Source organism: Mesoplodon bidens (assembly GCF_964165515.1).
Source record: "Mesoplodon bidens genome assembly, chromosome: 8".
Classification (NCBI taxonomy): Eukaryota; Metazoa; Chordata; class Mammalia; order Artiodactyla; family Ziphiidae; genus Mesoplodon; species Mesoplodon bidens.
Genome location: NC_138165.1, coordinates 75167849 through 75193439, shown reverse-complemented (window position 1 = coordinate 75193439; position 25591 = coordinate 75167849). Strand labels below are relative to the sequence as shown.

The 25591-nt window shown below is 38.5% G+C and overlaps 1 protein-coding gene across 4 annotated transcripts in view; it reads left to right on the top strand.

Moving 5' to 3' along the window:
- Positions 1-25591, top strand: part of ANKRD44 (ankyrin repeat domain 44) — a 328696-nt gene that overhangs the window by 231731 nt on the left and 71374 nt on the right. For all 4 annotated transcript variants that reach the window (XM_081242878.1, XM_081242876.1, XM_081242877.1 and 1 more), the window contains exon 16: positions 2097-2208. In XM_081242878.1, coding sequence (XP_081099004.1) covers positions 2097-2208 — 112 coding nt within the window. The remainder of the gene's footprint in view (positions 1-2096; positions 2209-25591) is intronic.

The following is a 25591-nucleotide window of genomic DNA, read 5'->3' as shown; positions in this document are numbered from 1 at the left end:
GTGTCCACTCTGGGGTCTTCCCACTGCCCACTGGGCTCTCCTCCCCTGTCCAGACCATTGTGGAAAGGTGTGGTTAGAAAGTGAGGCCCCAGTGCAAGTTGTGGGGACATAACTTTGACTGTTCCTGGGGTGAGCACAGGAAACACCACTGTGAGTAAATCAGAATAACAAAGGTTTTGCCCTAATAGTGCAAAATTAAAATAATGGTATTCAAAGACTGTAGAATTTTAAGCCACCTCAGCAGATGCTCCCTTCTCCAGTGAAATGCAAGCTTGCCCTGGGCCAGAGCAGCCCTCTCTACATCTGATGGACAGGGAAGGAGCAGGAGAGGCAGGGAAGGCAGGGACCAGCCTGCTGGAGATCTGTTCCATGCAATGAAATGCTACTCCCCTTGTCCAAATACACCCCTGACCTAATGCGCCTCTCTTGATTTTGCAGCTTAGGTGCCAAAATTACTAGTCAGGGCCCTGGGTGGTAAAGAAGACAAGCATTCCCAGTTGAAACTGGATTTCATTTTCCCTTAGGAACAATGTGGAGATTATTCACGTTCTGTAGTATTGTTGTTATTTCTAACAGTACTGTTGACAGTTATAGTTCAGCTGTATTCCGCATTAAATAGGTCTTTGGGAGTAAGCCCAGGACTTTCCAAATTACATATTAAATTTATCAACTGATTTTTAGAGTATAATCCTTTCAGAAGCTGGGAATTGTGTGTCCACTAGAATGCTATTCCTACTGAGTGATTTTATTTCAAGAGCCAAATTCAGTTTAAAATGAGTCACACCTAGGATTCAGTCCATGGGCATTTAGTTACAAAAATTAAAAAACAACTTCCTTTTAAGGTATAAATCACCAAAGACAGCCTGATGTATCAGCACTCCAATAATAGTTTGATTTATTACAGAGAATTTTATGGATGAATCACGTGATATGTAGGTATTTGGCGTAAAAAATTTCTCTTTCATCAGGTTTTCTAGAAATTAAAATGTCTGTTTTCCTATCTCTCTATGTGTGTGATTTATTTACTCCTTTTGCCTTAGGTAAGTGTCATTTTAAGGTTTTTGCGTAAACTATAGAAATCGTCCATTGGAGGTCTTCTTTAATATACAAGCTTATATTTAGGATCTTACAGTTTTGATTTGGGTATGAAGTTGAATCACCCTGGCCTTGTAGAGGACATGTTTGTCCCACTGTCACAGAAATAAAACCGAAATCGTGGAACGTTGCTCCCTGTCTAGTTCTTCCCTCTTTGACCAGCAGGATGGTCCCATTTGCCACACGCCCTGAACAGAACACATTACGTCCCCGAGTACCTGTGTCTTGGAGGCTGGGGCTCTTCAGCAGAGGTGACGCCACTCCCCTTCCTCTTACCTATTACAAAGATGGTGTTTTTTTCAGAAAAATTACAACTGTGTCAGAAAAGGCTTTTATTATTTTAAATATTATTTTAAATTTTATTATTATAAAATTTATTATTTATCATTTTATTTATTTTTCCAACCTTTTGATCTCAGACTCTCCAGTAGCAAGGTTAAAAATAAACACTTCTCTCTTGAGGTTTATCCCGTTGCAACGCCTTGACCACTTCTTTATTATGCTGAGAACTTGTCTTTTGAACGTGGGGCTCTAAAACTTATTATTCAGTAATCTTGATGACAGGCAGGTTCTGTACCTTAAGGTGAGAAGGGGAAAAAAAACTTAATTACCCTCTAGTTCCTAAAGCTTTTCCTGAATTCTAGAATGGCTATTTTAAGCTGAAGGAGGGGACTTCCCTGGTGGTCCAGTGGTTAAGACTCTGCGTTTCCACTGCAGGGGGTGCAGGTTCAGTCCCTGGTCAGGGAACTAAGATCCCACATGCTGTGTGGCTTGGCCAAAAAAAAAAAAAAAAAAAAAAAATTTAAGCTGAAATAAAGATAGCTGCAGAAAACACATAAAACATCCAGTACATAAACCCTCATTGCTGTAGGATTTTTAAAGAAACACTTCAACTTACAAAGTGCTTTGTGGAATACTCATAATAAGAGAACATTTACATTAATTATCCCTTTTGGTCCAGAGATGTTTTCTGAAATAACATCTCATCTTTATACTTACAGATGTCTAGAGTTTCTGCTTCAACATGATGCAAATGCATCTATCCGGGACAAGGAAGGCTACAATAGCATACATTATGCTGCTGCCTATGGCCACAGACAGTGTCTGGAATTGGTGAGCTGTTTTGTCTTGATTTGTTTTCTCTCACAAAAACACACATACACCCAAACCTGAAAATGCTGGTCTTAATCTCTCAACAAATGTTCCCTCACTGCCTAATTCAGTCCCCACGGGAACTCACCTGGAAGATATTCTGTGGTAAGCTATTAAGTTGTTTCCCTTTACAATATGTAGATCTTTTTTGTTCCATTTCTGCCCGTTCTAATCTCAGAGCTGACTAACAATTGATTCTTTTCCGCATTAACTTGGACTAGGAATTTTAGACCCTGGTGTGGACACAGTTTGTATTTTGAAGATAATTTGGATGTATCAAATAAGCTTAGTATATATTTCCAGAGTCACATTTAGCACCCCAATATCCAGTAAGTGTCATAAGATGACTACAGAACCATTAGGCATATGGGTTTGTTATAGTCCCACATTTGTGGTTTAGGAAAAGAAATCGGCAAGGGTATGACAGCAGAATTTCCTGGAATTTCTAAACGACCCCAAATTTCAAACCCATTAGTGATCAAGAAACACATGATTTGAAGTCTGAAACTCCTCTGTTGATGTAGGTTACCAGATGCAAACTCAAATGTCTACAGGCACAGGAATATAAAAAACAAGTGAAGTGAGCCCAGGTGTGGATAATAGGGAGTGGTGGGGACTGTGGCAAATAGAGAGGACATGTTCTGTCTGAGGGGAGAAACAGCTAGTCAGCTGCAGCTGATGGAGACCAGATGGTACTGCAGACCCAGGTTTGCTAGAATTCCACTGTTTCAAGAGAAGCTACAAATCTAGACTTTTTGTGTGGAATTTCCTGTTTTGAAAACACTGGGTGGGCTAGAAAGAAAAATTATGAGTTTGTGGCTGAATCCTGACTGCAGGCCATCATTTGCTGTCTTCTGAGCATCACCCTTGATTCAGCTTCACCAGGATACATGGGGTATTCCAAACTCACCATCTCTGGTCCAATGATAGGTGCCACCTTCCTTACTGGACTCCAACTGTTTTCCTTGTTCTTTTAAAGGAGAAGTCCTACTTTTCAGAGTTATTTGAAGGTGTGTTTGGTGAAACACTTGCCCTTCATCAACTGCATAGTTTATTGAGAAAGGCATGAGGCAGAGAGCCCGCAAGCAATGGTGTGAGTGCCTACATAGAAATGACTCGATGCCCCGGTGAGGCCCTTTACCTTTGGCCTTGCGGCTGTTTTTTCAAATGGTTCCACTTAGGGTCTTTCTTACTATATTTGTTTTAACTATGAATGTAGGAAAATGTTCATAAAGATCACCCAGTTTGGAAATAAAAAGGTGATTATTCTGGTATTGATTTTTGTGACATTTATTGGTGAATTGTATGTACCTTCATTATTTCTGCAGACTTCCAAGTCTGCTTTTCCTGAGGTTCTTGTGGATGCTGAAGATTTCTCTGCTTGACCTTGCAGGTGACATTTTTTTTTCTCTCCCGTTTTAATTCCATCATGGTTCCTCTTCCAGTTACTGTGGCTGCATAACAAATTACCCTAAAAGTTAGTGGCTTAAAACAACACTAATCACTGATTGTCTTTGTTTCTGGTCAGGAATTCAGGTGTGGCTTAGCTGAGCAGTTCTAGTTGATATCCTATGAGATTACAGTGTCGGGGCTGGCATAATCTCAAAGGCTTCTTCTCTCATTTGTCAATCACGTGGGTAGGAAAATCGAATTGCTGACGTTCCTTGGGCCTTTCTCTCCGTCTCTGTGGTTTCTTTTTGCGGTTTTCTCTAGCATGGTGTTTTCAGAATAGCTGGATATCTTACCTGGTGGCTCAGGTTGCTAAAGGTATCTGCCCTGGGAGAGAGTGTGAGTGAGAGTATGAGCAAGTAAAAGAAAGAGGCCATATTACTTTGAACGATTTAGCCTTGAAGTTCACATTTCTGCGGCATCTGTTCATTGCTGCAGTCACAAAATCCAGAGAGGTGAAGTAGATGCCACCTTCCAAGGGCAGGAGTATCAAAGAATTTGTGGACATATTTTAAAACCACCCAGTTCCATAGGAAGATGTAGGAAGCCAGTGACGTCAGAGCCTTCTATAAATTGAATTTAAAGTAGAATCACAAGTGGCCAAGGGGCAATCTCTTATCTTACAGATGAACAAACCAAATCACAGGGGCATTTACTGGGTTGTCCAAAGTCATAGCTCTGGTCAGTAGAGGAAGTGGTACCATGAATCAGGATCCCTGATTTAAAAAAAAATTTTTTTTTTTAACCACATCATGCTGCCTTCCACTGCTGGGCAAAGCTCTACCACCATCCAAAGCTTTTCAACATAGGGTAAAATCTTGGTAGGACTTGGTTAAGATATAAGGCAATATCACTTCTTCCTTCTAACACCAGCAATGGAAGTTGATCTAGACCTATCAGCAAATAGGATTTGTGTTTAGATCCCACAAATAAAGGAGTGTTTTTGTGTGTGTGTGTGTGTGTGTGAATCAGTGGCAGAGTGAAGGTTTACTACTGTAACTACCCATATGAGCCTGCATTCCAAAGTTTACTTAAGACACAGCTGTCTTTAATTGGTTTTCTCTATGAAAACCATATGTCATCATTGGACATACGAACTTTTATTTCAAAGATTGTTATTATAGTCTTGATAGCTTGTGCTGTTTTAAAGTACTTTGATGAGTTATCTTTAATCCCATAGTATAATAACTCTGAGAATGATTTACCCATAACACCTTTTTTCTATGTAAATAATATACGGCACATTATTTTCCTTTTTCAGGAAAGCCCTTTCAGGGCCATTATTTCTGTTATCCAATGAAAAGGTTTTCTGTCTACAGAAAGTTTCACAAGTGCTATATGATAATGAAATTATCCCCATGATTAGGTCAACATTGTGATTTACAAAGCAGTAATGATTCTTGGAAATTATGTACATACTTGACATACAGCACTGTATAATTTTAAGGTATACAGCATAGTGACTTGACTTACATATATTGTGAAATGAGTACCATAATAAATTTAGTTAACATTGATCATTTCATATAGATAAGAGAGAAAGAAGGAAGGAAGGAAGGAAGTAGAGAGAGAGAGAGAGAGAAAGGAAGAAAAAGTTTTTTTCCTTGTGATGAAAATAAGGACTGTTTTTGAACAATAAGTGAGCTTTTTGCAGGGCATCTTTTCTAACTTTAACTTTCTCTCTCAACTAGGACCTCAGTGCACTCATGTTCCTTAAAACTCCCATTTCTTTGAGTACTAGGTGTTAGGAAAGCAAGACACTTAACCAATATGCACTAGGAGTTATGTTCCTAAGACTCACCACCACCATGCCAATCTTCTCCCTTATCTCATGACACAAACACCTCAGTCCTCCTAGGGGATTATCTGTTTTACAAGTTGGTCCTGACTCTGTGTTAGATGCTAGAATTATGACAAGGAAAAACATGATTCTGGTAGCTCTGAATGGCTTACTTGAGCCTCTGAGCAAGAATTATTCAGGGAGACTTTTTTTTTTTTTTTTTTTTTTGGCTGCGCTGCATGGCATGCAGGATCTTTGTTCCCCGACCAGGACCAGGGATCAAATCTGTGCCCCCTGCAGTGGAAGCACAGAGTCCTAACCATTGGACCACCAGGAAATTCCAGGGAGACCTTTCTTTAAGTCACATTTCCTAGCCTATGTTTCTGGCCTGAGGAAGGTGTGGAGAGAATAAATGAGTATTTGTGGCCCCTGGGCCTCCCGTAGCAGACCAGGCCCTCTGTGCTTTGGAGTAGGAGTAGGATTAAAAAAGATGGGTGGCATCAGAGCCAGCTGATTTGTGAGGTTGGTAAAATTTGTCTTTTGCCTCTTTTCCCAGAGAGCAATTACTGTGATTATGCATATCATTAATTTTGATGCATATTTTATTTGACTCTTAGTGTGTGCTTACTTGGCATTCGTGGTGTATGGCTCCTGTCTGTGATCATAAGCTTAGAATTTGTCAACCATCCTTTGTGTTCAGTCCATTTTGCTATAATCAAAAAGGAACAGAAATTATTTAAGTTGTTTTCATTCTATTTCCCTTATACAAAGTACTATTGAATTCATTCAATGAGCAAAAAACTTCTAGAAAGTAGGGTGAACCCCTTAGCCTTGATAGAACAGGTTCAGAATTCTGCCAAGTCTGGCTCCTTAGGCCAGTGTTTTCAGCTGGTCTTGATCAAAGATGTACGTACCGTGTGTGCAAGCACAAATTTGCCCACAAGTGGATGCTGAGCGCTGTCATCGGCCATATTCAATTGGGATCAAAATATCAAAGCGGAACAGAGGAGACTTGGCTAATAAAGCATCTTGTGTCTGAATAAGACTTATGTTTGAGTGGAGGAAGGGAGTTGGCCAAGGAGAGCTCTGGGCCTCCCTTTTCCTTTATCTGGAATGCATTCTTACCGACTTGAGAGAAAAATCAGAGTCGTGCCCCTACTTGGAATTTGTGAGTTTATATGGGCACACTGTTTCTCTCTTACATTAAAAATTTGTCTGTGAAAGAAAGATCTTTGTGGCTTTGTTACTGAAATGGAAAAATGTATGTGCCAATATAATTACATAAATTATCTACGGAAATTTGGAGAGATTGTTTGAAAACTCTAGGCCTCTGATTAAATTCAGTCCAAGATTCTGCCATGCCAAATCACTTGGAATTTGGCTGCTTACTTGGGACCTTCTCTCCCTTTCACTGTTATGAGATAATTTGAACTTCAACTGGGAGAGTTTATGGGGGTGACAAATGCCCCTGTGTGTATATTCTAGGAATTTGTGGGATTCTCTGAAGACAGTTGTATCTCGGGCAACTGAACACTGAAATTATGCTGCTTTTTAAATGTGTCTTGTATTTATCATAGGGCTTTAGGGAACCATTACCACCTTGCTTTGTATAAGATGTACCCACATTGGCAGTATCTAATTAAACTTCTCAAGACTGAGAAAGCAGGATATAGAAGAGGGGTTTAAAAAAAAAAGAAAAGGAGAGCTACTTAGCAGTCAGCTGAGGACACGATGAAAACCCAGTGAACTTGAACCCCAGCCCCAAATAAGTCTCTGATGGCTTTTCTCTGTCCCCAGAGGTTCTGCTAAGAGATGGAACTGGGGGTGAACATGACCTCCCAGCAGGCGGACTTCCAATGGGCAGTGGAAACTTCAACAATGCTAGTCTTGTTTTTTCTTCTAGTTAATTCAGTTGAAGAGGAACATAAAGTCTTATGGGGAACTCAAGGGAGGGAGCAGAGGTGTGGGCACAGATATTTTGATGCTGTTGGCAGCCTCCTCACTGCTGTGAATAAAAATATACGCCCACAAATTTTGAATCAGAATTTGGATGTGAGTCTATGTTCAGAACATTGGAGTAGACAATATTTTGTCACAAAATGTTCCACTTATCCCTTTGTAATAGAGCAAAAAAGAAATTTTTTTGGCTTTACCATGAATGAATTTGGCAATTGATGAAAGAACCATTCAATAGGATGTATTAAAATAATTTCAGTTTCACCTTCAGTCGAGTGCTCAGGACAGTGGAGCCATTGCCCCCACATTTCAAAGTCAGATACTAGTTTTCAACCCATGGCCCCCTTGCCCATTTAAGAGATCAGAGAGCAGATTTCTTTGGAGATAGTTCTGCTTCACATCCCATCACCACTCCCCTGCCCCTATGGCACGGGAGAAATCCTGATCCCAAGCCCAGTGAGAGAAGCTTCAAGGAGATTGCTTGGATATCTGATATGAATTCCACACACTTTAGGGGTCTGAGTGGACTGGCATGTGATGAATCTAAAGACTGAATGGCGCTGATTAGAGCTTGCTTGCTGGGAAGTTAAATAAAAAGAGGGCTGTGGTTGAGAAATACTCTACCCCCACCAATGATAGGTCAAGAGTGTATGTTTCCCAATGTCCAAATGTGAGCCAAGGGTCAGAGCTGGCCTGGAGTTCTCCTGGATGCTACTCAAGAGGGCTGCCTGGAAGTATGGGGAGGTGTAGGATGCCTGGGGTTGGGGAGAGGGGAATGTGAGCCACCAGCAGAGAGGGGCAGTCACCCAGGGAAGTTGGGAAGTTGTTGGAGAACCTAAATAAGCATTCGAGAGACAGTTTTAAACATCTGACCCAGTCAGGGGATCACTGCCAGAAGGGTGCCAGTCAGTAAGACCATTGTCCCTGTACCCTTGGTGTCCTCCTTTTCCCTCTTCTCTTTAGTCCTGAGGGAGGCAGAGGCAGCCAGGAGGGGAAAGGAGGAGGAGAAGCCATAGTCTGGGAAAAAGAGAAGTCAGCCTTGTCTCCTTCCCCACTGGGGGAGGCAGAGAGGAGCTTCGGTGCTAAAAAGCATTCAGGGTTTGTTACTACATAACAGACATTGTAATTACTGACATGAAGTTATGTTTGTGACTAAAGTGCCTGGAGAACTTTTTGTTATTTGTTGGAGATTTTATCTGAGGTGGCAGGAAAAGAAGTAGTCTCATAAAGATTATACCAGGTATAGGAAAGGGAGAATAAAGTTATTGTTTGATTATACCCCATGACTCACTGGTTCAGTACAAAGTCACACACTTAGAGTCATTATTTTAGGAAAGATTAACACTTAGCTCTAAAGAAAAAAACACTATTACCCTTTAAATATATGCGAATTTAAATATCAACTTTATAAGACATAGGTTCTAGTAATGCCAAGCACTTATCAGGTACCAAATTGTTGAAAAAAATGAATCACACTTGTGAATGATAAAGCCTGACTTAGTGATAAAACTTAAATGCTAGTTTATAAGTATTATGGTGACTATCCTGTTAGGAAGGTATTTCATAGAATCCACAGGTGAGAGAGAAAATGAAAATGTACTGTTCTGTGGCTTGGCCTTTTCTGTAGATTTGATTACTTCCCAACACGAACTCCAAATTTTATTGCAGCCTCTCCTTTATTTTTTTTTCTTCAAGATCTAAAAAGCTGTACTGATGCGTCAAATTGGTATGAAGACATCTACAAAATTAAAATTACACGCACACACACATGTATACACACTTCCTGTAATTTCTTATAAATAGCTAGTCAGCACTAAGGGATTCAAAGAAGAGGAATCATTGCTCATGATATGGGAGCTTTAAGGACTCAATGATGTAGCAGAAAGGAAGATTTCTTAAACAGAATATAACTTAAACGTTAGCCTAAAAGAAGTTTATCTAGCCTTCCTTCCTTCCTTCCTTCCTTCCTTCCTTCCTTCCTTTCCTCCTTCCTTTCTTCCTTCCTCTCCTCCTTCCTTTCTTCCTCCTTCCCCTCCATGCCTCCCTCCTTCTCTCCCTTCCTTTCTTCTTTTCCTCCTACGCAATTACAGACCCATTAGGCAGGCCTGAGGAGGGTAGGAAGGCAGTCCAGCTGGGACCCAAGGAAAAGGATATCAGGAAAGCAGCCCAATAAAGATTGGAACTTATTCAAGGAGAGTGTCCTAAATGTATATACACTAAACAACAGACTGTAGTATATATGAAGCAAAAACTGATAGAACTGAAAAGATGGAGAAACCCACAATTATAGTTGGAGACTTTAGCACCTCTCTTTTAACAATTGATAGAACAACTAGATAGAAAATCATCAAGCGTATAGAAAAACTCAATAATACAATCAGCCAAGATGACCTAATCAACATTTATAGACTGTTCCACCCAGCAACAGAATGCATATTTTTTTCAAGTGCCCATGATATCCTGAACCATAAACCAAACCTCAACAAAACTGAAAGAATTGGAATCACATAGAGTGTGTTCTCCCACCACAATGAAGTAAAACTAGAAATCGATAACAGAAAGATACCAGGAAAATCTCCAGTACTTGGAAATTAAACAACAGACTTCTAAATAATCCACGGGTCAAAGAGAACATCTCAAGGGAAATCCCCTAAACTACACTGAACTGAATGAAGGTACAACAAGTCAGAATTTGGGGACACATATTAGTGCTGAAAAAATTGTAACACTAAATGCTTACATTAGAATAGAGGGAAAGTCTCAATTCAGTAAGTTTCTACCTCAAGAATCTAGAAGAAAGCAGAGCAAAATAAACTCAAGATAAGCAGAAAAAGGAAATAATAGACATGGGAACATAAATAAATAAAACAGAAAACAATGGAGAAAATCAATGAAACAATGACCTGGTTTTTTGAAAAATCAACAAATGAAGTAGGGTATATTACTACAGACCTTGCAGACATCAAAAAGATAATAAGGGAATATTGTGAATAACTCTATGCAAAGAAATTTGACAACTTAGGTGAAATGGACCAATTTATAAAACAACACAAACTACTACAATTTACCAATATGAAGTACTGATCGTTTGAATAGTGTATAACTATTTTAAAAGTTGAATTTTAAAACTTTCCCAAAAGAAATCTCTAGGTCTAGATAGTATCACTGGAGAATTCTACCAAATATTTAAGGAAGAATTAACACCAATTCTATCCAGTCTCTTCTGAAAAATAGAAGAGGAGGGAACACTTTTTAATTCATATGTGAAGCTAATACCCTGATACTAAAAGCAAACAATGGTAGTACAAAAAAAAGAAGTATATATATATATGCAAAAAAATCCTTAAATATTAACAAATAGAATTCAGTAAGAATTATATACCATAACTGAGTGGGATTTATTACCAGGAAAGACTATTTTGTTATTTGAAAATCAATCAATGTAATTCATCATATTAACAGGATAAAGAAGTAAAAGCACATGACTGTGTCAAACACTGTAGAAAAAATGTTTGACAAAATTCAACACTCATTAAAAATTTTCAAAAAACTCTCAGAAAAAAAGGAAAGGAGGGGAACTTCAACTTGGTAAAGAGCATTTAACAACTTAATAAAGAACAGCGAACATTGTACTTAATGGTAAAAGACTAAATGTTTTCACCTGAAATCAGGAAGAAGGCAAGGATGTCTGCTTTCACTGCTCCTACTTGACATCGTGTTAGAAGTCCTAGCCAGGGCAATAGGGCAAGAAAAAGCAATGAAAGGCATAAAGCAGAAAGGAAAAAAAACAACTTTTCCTCTTTGCAGCTGATGATTGTCTACATAGAAAATCCCAAGGAATCAAGAAAAAACAACTAGAAATTATAAATGATTTCAGCAAGGTCACAAGATGCAAGACAAACACACCAAAATCAATTGCATTTCAGTATACTAGAAATGAACATGTGGACATCAAATTAAAAATACAATATTATTTACAACTGCCCCCCAAAAAATGAAATATGGGGATTATATGCTGAAAACTACAAAATGCTGATGAAAGAAATCAAAAAAGATATAAAATAATGGAGAGACCATGTTTGTGGATTGGAAGACTCAGCATAATAAAGATGTCAGTTCTCCCCCAGTTAATCTGTAGGCTTAATGAAATTCCTATCTAAATAACAGCAAGGTTTTTTATAATAGAGGTAATATTTTTCTTAACTTTATATGGAATGGCAAAGGAACTAGGATAGCTAAAACAATTTTGAGAAAGAAAAAGTGGGAGAAATCAGTTTACCCAATTTCAAGACATATAGCTACAGTAATCAAGATTGTCAGGTATTGGCAGTCTTAAGATACATAGATCAGTGGAACAGAATAGACAACCCAGTCATAGCCACACACAAATACACCCAACTAATTTTGACAAAGGTGCAAAAGGCATTCAATAGAGGAAATGTAGAGTTTGCAACAAATGGTGCTGGAGCAGTCGGACAGCATAGGCAAGCAACAATGAGCCTTAATCTAAGTCTCACACCTTATACAAAAGTGAACTCAAAATGGATCATAGACTTAAAGGTAAAACATAAAACATAGGAAAAAATCTCCAGGATCTAAGACTAAGAGTCTTAATACCAACTAAAAGTCTTAATAGGCAAAGAGTTCTTAATACCAGTTTTTTAAAAAATTGATAAATTGGACTCCATCAAAATTAAAAACTTTTGCTCTGTGAAAGACCCTGTTAAGAGAATGAAGAAACAAGCTGAAGGCTGGAAGAAAATATTTGCAAACCACATGTCTGAGAAAGGACTAGTATCTAGAATATATAAAGAATTCTCAAAACTCAACAGAAAACAAACCCATTAGAAGGTGAGCAAAAGACACTAGCAGACATTTCACTGAAGAAGATAAACAAGTGGCAAATAAGCACCTGAAAAGATGTTCAACATCATTAGCCATTAGAAAAATGGCTCCACTGCACAGCACAGCCCACTCAGTTGCACACTCAAGTTCCCCTGGAAGAAACTTCCAAATCTGTATCTCTAACCTCAATCCTCTCCAAGGTCCAGGCTCATCTGTCAAATGGCCTTATAGATACCCCCATCCAGAGGTCCTTCTGGAACCTGAGTGGGTTCTGAACTTTATGGCACCAAATTTCATGGAATTTTGACCAAAAATATAAGGTCAACAGACCCTCGGTCCTTGAAAGAATCAATCCCTCACGCAAAACAAAGCCCTAATTCTCTTTCAAAGCCTTTTCTCATGGGGGACAAGTTTAACAACCATGCCTATTTTTAATAAAGTCATAATAATGGACATTTATTGCAAGCATATTGGGCTAGACCCTGTGCCTACATCACCTCATTTAATTCTCACAACAGCACTGTGAAATAACTCTTGTTTTTAATCCATGTTTCACACGTGAGTATCCTAAAGTACAAAGAAATGGAGTAACTTGCCCTGGGTCTTACAGTTGGTGTGATATAGAAGCAGGACTCAAATCCATGTTTATCTAACTCTAAATTCCAGGCTTTTAACCATATGCTCTATGGTCTGGAGGACTGGCAAACTCCAGACTTTAAAAGACAAAGCTGTCTCAGAGGATCTGAATTCACATCAACCAAGAGAGTGATGTCCAAACAAGATATCACTGAGATGAGCAGTGTTTCAGCTTTGTCAAAGGGAAGCGGGAGGACCTCAGACAGTACCAATATCGGTTATGTCTGTGTCACCCATTTCTCTGGAAAGCCTTAGGCAAGGCAGTCTGCATTTTCTTTTTCTGTAAGGAGAACAGAACTACCTTATAGCATTCCCCATCCTGTGATGGGTAAAAGCACCCTAGCTACAGTTCTGAAGTACGTGCCATTATTGGAAATCTACAGCACTGACCCCTGGACTTCACGTATTTTCATAAAAGCACTCTTCCTTGGGCCCAGCCTTCCTCCTGAAATCTCTGTTCAGTATGTTTGTAACAGCTGCTGTCAGCTTGGCCTCACTCTTCTTATGATAGCAGCTGCCAGGGATGACCCTTTCCAGCTGGGGGTGGAGTGGGTGGGAGTAAGGGGGAGGGACTTCCCAGCAAGATTGTTTCTCCAAAGACACTTTATTCTTGGCAGCCGCCAAGGACTCCCGGCTAGTGAGGTCTAGACCAGGTCCTTCTGATAATCACTTCCCTTCTTGACCCTCATTCAGTAACAGAAAATGTAGAGGCCCGAGCATTTTAAAATCAGCCTAAGTGCTCACATACACACCTGTGCCTCCAGGTCATGGGGTTATGATGCTCATAAAGAACAAAGAGCCCTTCTGAGATTCCAGAGAAGGGTAGAGGCCCAGCCATCTGTAACAGCTGAAAGGAATATTTAGAAAAACCAGACCACTCAGCAATAACTAAGATTTATTTTCTCTTATGAGCAGATCCCTATAACCTAAGTGATAACATTACTGGATTTAAATTCTGTGGGCCATTCTGTACTTGGAAGAGTAGTTTTGTTAATAGTAAACAATAACATTCACTTGATCACTGGGAAGCCATTTAGTATAGGGTGACAACTTCATAGCATTTTTCCCCCCAATTCAAGGATTCAGCCAGCTGCTGCAGGTCATGTAGTCCTATAGTATGCATTTAGTGAAAAAAAGTCCACGTATTACTGAACCTGTGCAGTTCAAACTCATGTTGTTCAAGGGTCAACTGTATTGTTGGTCTGTTAGGATTTTGTATTTTTGTTATTTTTATCATTATCCAAAATAAAATGTGATCTTCCAGAAGAGTACAGGTGCTATGCTGTGAGAGTTCAGGGGAGGGCACATCCCATTCTTGGTTCAGTGGTTAATGAGAGATTACCCGACACTTGTCAACGCAATGCATTTGCTGTGTTTGTCTCTCTAGATTTCTTGTCTCATCACCGCCACCCCGCCTCCCCATTTGTGTGAATGTGGGCTAGTAGCACCAAACCTGAAAGGAGTTGAATGATGGAGAATGTGGGTAGATGTTTGGACTTGGTTAGACCAATTGACCAACATGTCCTTTTCAGGATATCAGAAGTTTTCATGATGGTTTCTTTCCTTTTGATGATATTTGCATCATCCACTAAATAGAAAAGTTGTAACTGACATTGTACATTGGAGTAAAAGGAAAATGGATGCTGTATCTCAAATTGTGCTCCTGAATTCCATTACCATCTGGGATCAGTCATTCATAAAAGATTAAACGTGAGGCAGGCACACATCTGAATATATGTGTGTCAGTCTCTCCCATCTGTTTTAATTTTGCTTAAAATAATAACAGCTTTCTTTACCCATTTACTTGAATCTGCATTGATTCTTTTAATGTTCATTAGCCAGAAGTAGTCTGTGGTGTTTAGCTAGAGTTTCAGAATCCCACCAAGATTAGCTTTAATTGAATCAGTAGAAATTTTCTTTAAAGCTGTATATTTTAATGACTGAGCTAGAATCACTGAAATGTTAATGGATGCTTAGAGTGGGTAATTTATACTGTAATTTAAGATTAAAAATGGTATCTGAAGATACATTTATGTTGGTTTACACAGCTTTTGTGGGGACTAATACCAGGTAAGCAAACTGCCTTTCTGAAGCAGGGTACTTTTACTATCACCTAGTTTTTTTAATTATTAAAAAAAGTGTATTCAAATCTAGTATTTCCTTTGTTCTCTTTTTATGCAGTTTTTAATCATATTACCATGTCCCTCAGATTTTACATCCTTCTCCAACCTACCCCTAACTCTCAAATAAAACCTCCCTTGTCCTAGGCAAATAAATTTCACCTTGTGCTGAGGCAGAAAGTAAATTAACACAATGATAATATAATTTAGGGTAAACTAAGAATATCTTCTAGAAGAGAATTACTTAAACTTAAGAATTACTCTCAGAAGTCACCATGGAAACATGAGGGCAATGTTACTGTTTTGCCTGGTAATACACAAAAACTGGATGTGCTCAGCAAGTGGAATTGATCAAATGTAGCACCCATGACCCTGAATATTTTACAGGGTTGACTACTTGTCACCATTTCAATATGTCTGTCACTTAATGCAATCAGATGTTTTGCAGTGCAGAACTTCAACTGAATTAGCTCTCAGATGAGTATTTTTGTTGATAGATAGCTGGATAATGGATAGGGGACTGAATACATTTTAAATAGTATGAAATCCAGGAGACCTGCTGCCTTTTTGTTTTAGATGCCAACTTACAGTGGTGATTAAGCCCCAGAGTTATATAAAGACTCTCTAATAATCAAAGCCTTTGTAGATAAGCATTCACATTTTATCAATGAACTAATAATGCCCTGGGAGGTAAAAAAAATTAAGCAGACTGACAAAATCTAGGCTACTTTAATTTTCATTAAAATTATCCATTATCTCTTTTCATCTTGTATGGTATCCCTTCTCTGTTTAAAAGGTTTTAATTTACAGAACACAGGGCAATAAACAATTAAATGCTGGAAAAAAACAAAAGATTCACAGTCTAATTGTAGAGAGAGCATCTCTCTGAATCCCCCAGTTCAACTCTAGTGCTTTTTTCTGTTAACATTAAGCCACATTGATTTAAATATTTGGTGACTTTGGAGACCTGCAGTGTCAAGGATGAGATGAAGGGGTAGGTAGTTATTAGTATACGCCTAACTACAATCCCAAGACATTTTTCCAGATAGTACTTAAAAAGATAACATTCTTTACTGTTGAACGAAAAATTGGACTGTCACCTGCAGTGGCACCATCTGATGGTTTCATCTTCAATTCACTGCATGTTTATTGAGAACATATACTATACCGGGTACTTCTCACTATAAAATGGACCCAGCTCCATCCCAATGGACTCGGCATATGTTGTGAACTGCCAAGAATGCAGGCAATAAATGAAAGAACTTTTCTGTTGGAAGTATGTGGTTTCTATAAGATTCTTTGTCTTATCTCAACCCTCAAAATGTTTCATTTCATTTAGATAAAGATATCACAAAAAACTTTAGATAAAAGCAAACAGAACTGTTATGTGGTTAGATCGCTGTAGACAAGATTCAGAATGATATAAAGGGCTTGGGGTTAAAGATCTATTCTTTTTTTAATGTTATCTACAGTTCTTATGTTGCTTAAGGTAGATTTTTTTAGGCTGAATATTTTTTAGACTGAAAACATCCATCCAAAAGTACTGACAATCCTAAACAAAATCTTGGCAAATTAAATGCAACAATGTACGGAATAAGATAAGAACTGCATCATAATTGAGATAATTGAGTGGGAGTATTCTAGGGATACAAATGTAGTTTAGCATTAGAAAATCAATCAAGGCAATTTACCACATTAACAGAAAAAGAAGAAAAATATCAGATAAACATCTCCATCAATGTAGCAAAAATATTTGGTAAAACTCAGTGTCCATTTATGATTTTTAAAAGTCTTAGCAAACTAGGAATGGAAGGGAACTTCATTAATCTGATAAAGATTATCTGCAAAATGTCTATGGCACACATCATACTTAAGAGTGAAATATTGAAAGGTTTTTTTCCTTACAGTGGGAAACAGACAGATATGCCTGTTGTCTCCCCTTCTATTCAACTTTGCACTGGGAGTCCAAGCTGGTGAAATAAGGGAAGAAAAGGAAATAAAAGTGTGGTAGACAGAATGGCCCTCAAGTGATGTTCACGCCCTCATTCTTGAAACCTTTGAATATGTTACCTTATGTAGTAAAAGAGTCTTTGCAAATGTAATTAAGTTACAGATATTAAGATAGGTGGCAGGTTAATTGCATATGCCTGTAGGGAGAAATGAATCTTTTCTTCTACCTCACACCACATACAAAACTCAATTCAAGATGGATTGAAGGACTTCCGTGGTGGCACAGTGGTTAAGAATCCACCTGCCAATGCAGGGGACACGGGTTTGAGCCCTGGTCCGGGAAGATCCCACATGCCATGGAGCAACTAAGCCCGTGCACCACAACTACTAAGCCTGTGCTCTACAGCCCACGAACCACAACTACTGAGCCCAGATGCCACAACTACTGAAGCCCATGTGCCTAGAGCCTGTGCTCCGCAACAAGAGAAACCGACGCAATGAGAAGCCCGTGCACCGCAACAAAGAGTAGGCCCCACTCACTGCAACTAGAGAAAGCCCGCGTGAAGCAACAAAAACCCAGCACAGCCAAAGATAAAAACAAATAAATTTATAAACAACAACAAAAAAAGATGGATTGATAAGGGTATACGGTCAACATACAAAAAGCCATTATATTTCTATATACCAGCAACAAAACAAATAGGATATACACATTTTTAAAGATATCATTTACAAAAATATTTTAATTTGCATCAGCATCTAAAATGTTATGTAAATTCTCTCTCTTTCTATAAAAACTATAGGGCTTCCCTGGTGGCGCAGTGATTGGGAGTCCACCTGCCGATGCAGGGGACACGGGTTCACGCCCCAGTCCAGGAAGATCCCACATGCCGCAGAGCGGCTGGGCCCATGAGCCATGGCCACTGAGCCTGCGCGTCTGGAGCCTGTGCTCCGCAACGGGAGAGTCCACAACAGTGAGAGGCCCGCGTACTGCAAACAAACAAACAAACAAAAAAACAAAAAAACTATAAAACATTATTAAGAAAAAGATGACCTAAATAAATGCTCTTATCTTACCATATATAAGGTTAATATGTTAAAAATCAATTGCTTTTCTATATCTCAGTAACAACAAACAGAAAATGAAATTTTAAAAAGATACTACTTTAACAATTACAATTTTCAGTAGCATAAATATATTAAATGCCCATACCATAAAACTATAATATGTTGCAGATAAAAATTAACTATTCTTCAATAAATGGAAAAATATATTCTTTCCATTGATTAAGACTCAATGTTGTAAAGATAACAACTCTCCCCAACTGACACAGACTCATCAAACTCCCTGTAGGGCTTTGTATATGTGTGTAAATTGAAAAGCTGATTTAAAATTTTATATGGAAATGCAAAGGGCAAAGATTATACAAGGCAGTCTTGAAAAAAGAAAAACCTGGGGTCTTACACTTTCAGATATCAAAATCTGTTATGAAGCTATAGTAATGAAAATAACATGGCTTTGGAGTGAAGATAGGTAACTTACAATGGGACAGAATGGAGAGTTGAAAAATAGATCCACACATATAGTATCCTGATTTATGATAAACGTGGCAAAAGGGTCTTTTCACTAAATTTTAATTGAATATGCATATGGGGAAAATGAATTTTTTTATCATCTACGAAACAATTCAAGATGAATTGCAAATCTAGATATGAAAGTTACAATAAAAAAGCTTTTAGAAGAAAACATAGGAGAACATCTTCATGACTCAGAGGAAAAGATTTCTTAAATAAGACACAAAAATAATAAACCACAAGGAAAAATTGGATCTATTGGAATATATTAACATTAAAATTTTGTTCAGTAAAGGACACCACTAAGAGAGTGTAAAGGCAACCTTCAGAGTGCAATATGAAAAAGGTCTTGTATCCAGAATATGTACAGAACTTTTATAGAATATATAAAGAAGCCTTAAAAACCATTAAGAAAACAATAGGAAACCCAATAAAAAAATGGGCAAAAGGTGTGAACAGGCACTTCAGTAAAGAGGATATCCAATAAATACATTAAAAGGTTTTCAGCTCTATTAGTCATTAGGGAAACATAAATTAGTGTTCTATTGCATTAGTGTGATCTAACAAATTACCACAAATTTAGTGGCTTAAAACAACACAAATTTATTACTTTACAGTTCTGTAGGTTAGAAGTCCAACACAGACCTGCCTGCACTAAAATCAAAGTGTCAGTAGTACTGCATTCCTTTCTGGGGGCCCTAGGGAAGAACTCACTTCCCTCCCTTTTCAGCTTCTAGAGGCTGCCCTCATTCCTTGGGTCTACCCCCTTCCTCCATTTTTAAAACCAGCAATGTTGTATCTCTCTGACCCTTCTTCCATCGTCATATCTGTCTGTGTCCACAGCTGAAAAAGGTTCTCCACTTTTAAAGACTTGCATGATTAGGTTAGGCTCACCCAAATAATTCACAATCATCAATTTCAAGGTCCATAACCTTAATCACATCTGTATATTCCCTTTTGCCATGTAAGGTAGTATAGTCACATGTTCTGGGAATTAGAACATGGACATCTTCTGTCTACAGTATGCTTACAGCTTCACACCCACCAAAATGACCAATGAAAAAGAAAATACCAAGTATTGGTAAGGATGTGGAACAAGTATCACACTCATACACTGTTGTTAAGAGAAAAACCACTTTGTCTTAAAAAGCCCTTTTGTTCACCCTTCATTTTTAAAGAGATTTTCACTGGTTATAGAATGCTGTATTGACGACTTTTTTTATTTCAGTACTTTCCTAATGTCATTCCATGGTTCGGGCTTACAAAATTTCTGATGAGAAATCTGCTATAATTCTTTGTTTCTCTGGATGTAATCTTTCTTTTTTTCTCTGTTTGCCTTCAAGATTTTCTCTTATCTATAGGTTTCAGCAGTTTGACTAACATGTATATAGGTGTGTTTCCCCTGTTTTGATATTTAAACTGCTTGAAATTCTCTGGGCTTTTTTGGTCTGTGTTTTTTTGGGGGGTTGTTTGTTTTTCAGTTTTGGAAAATTCTTCAAGTATTTTGCTGGCTCATTCTCGTTTCATCTTCTGGGACTCCAATTACATGTATGTTAGACTGTTTGATAGCTGTTGATACTTTGTTATTTTTCTCTTTCACTCTTTTTTTTTTCCCCTCTATTTCAAATGTTTGGATCATTCAGATTGACCTGTCTTCAAGTTCATGGATTCTTTCTTCCATGGTATGTGTTTAGTCTGCTGATGAACCTGTGGAAGGAATTCTTCATCTCTGATATCATGATTCTTTGTCTAGTATTTCCATTTAATTCTTTCTATAATTTTCATCTATCTGCTGAAATTCCACCTTTATTCATACATATTTTCTACCGTTTCCACTGAATTCTTTAACATTAGTTAACTTAGGTATTTTAAAGTCCATAAATGATCATTTCACCCATTTGGGTCATCCGTCTTTGAGTCTGCTTCTGTATTGCTTTATCTCTTAATAATAGGTTGAGGGGGTGTTCTTGCCTTTTGTATCTCTCATAATTTTTGAGTGAATGATCAGTGTTTTGTGTGGAAGAACAGTAGAGACTGAGGTAAATAATAATCACAGCTGGAAATGGATAGGCCTCTTCTTCTCAGTGTTAGTGTGGGCATGCATCAATCTAGTCAGGAACTGAGCTGGGTTTGAGTTTTGTTGTTGGCATGGTTATCTGCAGTACACCAGAGACTTAAAATTCCTCTGGAACAAGCCATTGCTACCTTGAGCTTAAAGTGGAAGCTGAGCTGCCAAAAGGTTTTTCTCAGTATTTCTTCTTCACTCTCACCTTTCAGCAGTCCCTGCATCCCTGTTCCACAGGAGTGGTCCTTTTCCATGCTGTTACTTCTGCAGTAGATTGCTTTTTTTTTTTTTTTTTGACCATGCTGCGGCTTGCAGGATCTTAGTTCCCCAACCAGGGATCGAACCCAGGCCTCCTGAAGTGGAAGAGCAGAGTCCTAACCACTGGACCACCAGGGAATTCCCAGCATTCCTACTCTTCTACCCTTTGATAGACAAACGCAGCACTGTATCTATGGTGGTTCTTGCATAAGAGAGAGGTTCCTGCCACTCCCTGAGTGATAGCAGAACTCTGCTTTTTGTAGATACAACACAAAGGCCTAAAAGGATTTTCTGCCGTCCCCAGGGGCAGAGGATTTTTGCTTCTGCCCCTCTTCAGAGGAAGACTGATTTTGCTTTTATCCCTCCACCAGAACTAATGGAATATTGTCTGGGTCCTAGGGATGAAAGAGTTGTCACCCCATCCTGCTGGCCTAAGACTTTTACTTTGTATGAGAGAAGAATCCAGGGAAACAGGCAGCGTTTCCTGTTTATCTTGCAGTGGCAGCCAATCACCTCCTCCATACCTCCTCCACCAAGGAGGGTTCTCCTTGGTCTCCCATTCTGCCTCCAGTCTTGCTCATGAGCACCCAGTGGAGACCTATGGTAAAGAAATTTCAAGTTGAGTGCAAACTCCCCTTGTGTCTGATATTCCCAGCTATTCTAAAAGACAGCTTGGCCTTTAAGAATTCATTAGAAATTTGAGTTGATTTCTTTTTTCCTGCTTTTTTATGGACGTCACTACTTTCACACATGCTCTGCCATAGGTGAGACAGTTCATGTGTCCCATCTCTCCTTGGATGGGCTTATTACTCTTCTGAATTAATTTACTTAGTTGCCTTGTGACCTCAGCTCTCTGATGAGCTCAAGAAAAGTTATGATTGTGTAGACTGTCTTTTTTCTCATTGTTAGGGTAGGAGCATTGTGCTCTATTAGCTTTCAAAATCCTAAGTGAAAGCAGAATGATGAAACACTTTAGAAAACTGGCAATGTAAATTAAAGCTAAAACTATGCATGCCCCCTGACCCAACAATTCTACACATAGGTATACACACAACAAGAATGTCTAAATCTGACTACCAAAAACGCGCAAAGATTGTTCAGGAAGTACTATTCATAACAACCGCAAACTGGAAATTGCCCAGTGCTCTTCCACAGTAGAATGGTAAAATATATCGTGGTGTAGTTATAGTGAGATACTATAAAGCAAGCAGAGAATGAGTGATTTACAACTACACATTGCAACATGGGTTAATCTCACATACATAATGGTGAGCAAAAGAAGCCAGATACAAAAGAATACATTCTTTATGATACCCTTTAAAAAGAGCTCAAAAATGAGCAAAACTAATCTATGTTGTTAGAGGTCAGGATAGTGTTTACTCATGGAAGGGATTAATGATTGCAAGGGCAGGGGCATGAGAAGGACTTTGAATCCTTAGTAATGTTGTGTATCTTGCTTGATCTGTATGCTGCTTGCATAGAATTCTTGATACCGGAATGATTCTGCTGGGTCAAGGTATTATGTTTCAGTTAAACTGAAAATTAATGTCCTAGAAGGGAACATATTACTACCTGCTGACATCTGAGCTCTGAGACAGCAAAAGCTTGAGAGAATGAGAAAAAGGACATAAATTTTGCTCTGTGGGGGAGACTTGCACAGCTAAAGGCCAACGTAAGAGCATCGAGAGGATGAGGGAGTACTGGTCCAAAGTATTAGTCCAATTTTTCCATGTCTACCTCAGGTTGATGTCACCCGGACCCATATCTTTTCCATATTCTGTGACCTCAAAACATCTGTCACCATAGTATCTGTACAGAAGGCATTCTGTAAGTGATGCTTGAACCACAAAGTTACTAGGACTATTATTTTAAAAGAGCTCTGGGAATATCCATATGGCCCTGTAGTCATGAGGAAATTGTTATAAATCAAACAAGAATTCCCCATTGTTTGGGGGTTTTTTTGAATTTTATTTTATTTTTTAATACAGCAGGTTCTTATTAGTTATCCGTTTTATAAATATTAGTGTATATATGTCAATCCCAATCTCCCAATTCATCCCACCACCACCCCCGCCCCCGGCTTTTCCCCCTTTGTGTCCATATGTTTGTTCTCTACATCTGTGTCTGTTTCTGCCTTGCAAACCAGTTCATCTGTACCATTTTTCTAGATTCTACATATATGCGTTAATGTATGATATTTGTTTTTCTCTTTCTGAGTTACTTCACTCTGTATGACAGTCTCTAGGTCCCACCACATCTCTACAAACAACCCAATTTCATTCCTTTTTATGGCTGAGTAATATTCCATTGTATATATGTACCACATCTTCTTTATCCATTTGTCTGCTGATGGGCATTTAGGTTGCTTCCATGATCTGGCTATTGTAAATAATACTGCAGTGAACATTGGGGTACATGTATCTTTGTGTGTGTGTGTGTGTGTGTGTGTGTGTGTGTGTATGGTACATGGGCCTCTCACTGTTGTGGCCTCTCCTGTTGCAGAGCACAGGCTCCGGACACACAGGCTCAGCGGCCATGGCTCATGGGCCTAACCACTCCGCAGCATGTGGGATCTTCCTGGACCGGGGCACGAACCCATGTCCCCTGCATCGGCAGGCGGACTCTCAACCACTGCGCCACCAGGGAAGCCCCATGTATCTTTTTGAATTATGGTTTTCTCTGGGTATATGCCCAAGAATTCCCCATTGTTAACACCATGGAACTAGAAATAGCTAGTTAGGACAGGATCGCTTACCAGCTTCCAGGATTATTGTGGGCATAATTTATTGCTCACTTATTGACATATCAAGAAAGCCTCATTAACTGAGTGGTAGGCACAGGTATTTTCTTCAGTTTGTATTGATACTTACACAGGAATTTCATTATCTTTTGCTTAACTATCTAGACTTTAATTTTAAGAGGATGTATTTGTTTTCAGTGGTAATACCTATTAATGTTTGATATGGCTCTGCCTTTGAACCTTAAGTGTTGTTGACTTTTTTTTTTGAGGTCAGATTGTCAATTCTTGCTTTGATATGCATAAATTCAGTCGTTTGAGTTTTCTTAGGATGATAGCAAAACAAATACTTTCTCTCAATTCTCTAATGACCATGAAATTTAGGTAAATCCATGTTCTATATTGCAGAATATTTTGGTGCTTTGCTTAGGCCACCATCAGACACCTTATATCATCAGTGTGTCAAATTATTTCATTGAATGCATACATTGCATACACCTTGGGACACTGAGCTAAAACATAATTATACTTCAGATCCTTTTCAAGGTTTGAGCCTCATATCTTCAGTATGTCCTATAATTGGCCTGGTTGTGACTCTTTTCTATTTTCTTTCATTCTTTCCTTCTAAACTATCCGTTGCCAGAATATAAAGGTATGTGTACTGTGGAAGATAGAATTTGAGAGGTCCTTTGATATAAACTAGTTCTTGAGTAACATGTTAACATATTACCCACTAAACAACATGTTATACAGTCAGCTCTATAAGTAGGTAATACTGGGTGAGATTTTCATATGATTTGATTTAGTATCAATGGTTATTTACCCTTTTTTCAGCATAAGTACTCATGTCAATATTTAAAGGATAGCAGTGGAGGTAGAATTGGATTATAGTTAGGGAATGGAATAGAAAGGCAGAGGGGTATAATTACCCTATTCCAGGTTGTTTTCTGATTATAAAACTAATATGTGCTTAATTGTAGAAAATTTGGAAACATCACAGAAATATAAAAAGAAACTTGAAATCCCCTATAATCCCACCATCCAGAGATAACCCCTGTTTAAATTTTGGTCTGTTTTCTTCCAGTCTTCTTTCCCCATGTGTATGCAGATGTGTGTGGGTGTGTGTTTGTGATGTTTTAACTCTCTCAAGGTCTTCAGAACAACAATAACAATAAAACAGGAAATCCTTTTAAAAAAGGAATTGATTTAAATTCTTACTCAGGAGTGGGGCAGTCATGCATCAGTTTAATTTAAACTTCGGCAAAGGAATATTTTATTTGGAACTTGGCTAAAGGAGACAAATTGGGTCCATCTGGTTTTAATCCCCCCTTTACCAGCTGAGACGAGCAGCTCACCTTCTCCCCAGTCTTCTCTTCCCATGTTGTTTGGCAGAGCTGTACACTCTCTGGCATGATTACCAAAACAAATGAATGCTTCTTAAGTCTGCTTGTAATTAATAACTCCCAACAGAACATGAGTCTTCCGTAGGCTTGGAATCTTGCCTAATTTTCTCTAAGATAAGTAATTAGATGCTGAGGGCTGATAAGGCTCTTTCCTCTGAGCATCTGCCAGACAGCCGGTATCTGTAATGTGGGTAAGATGATTAAAGTCTGAAAATAGCTGGAGGTTTTCTCCTGTGTCACAACTGAAGATATTTATTTGTACTCCATCCTCCAAGCCCAACGCAGCCCCAAAGGAGAAGAGATTTAAAATGGATTTTTTAAAGGCTATACCTAAAGTCTTTTAGATGGTTTAGTTAGCCTCTGTTTTCTATTTTCTTCTTCATTCAACTCACACATTTTCTGTGTAGTCAAATTAAATGTGAAGGATGGGTTTCTCACTAGCTATGAACACTATCAAGTTAATGATTACACTTTCTCTGGAGCTTAGTCTAAATGTCAGTGGATTCAAGCTTACTAAACTCCTTTATAAGAATCTACTAGGGCACTCCCATCATAGGACTTCTATTTAGA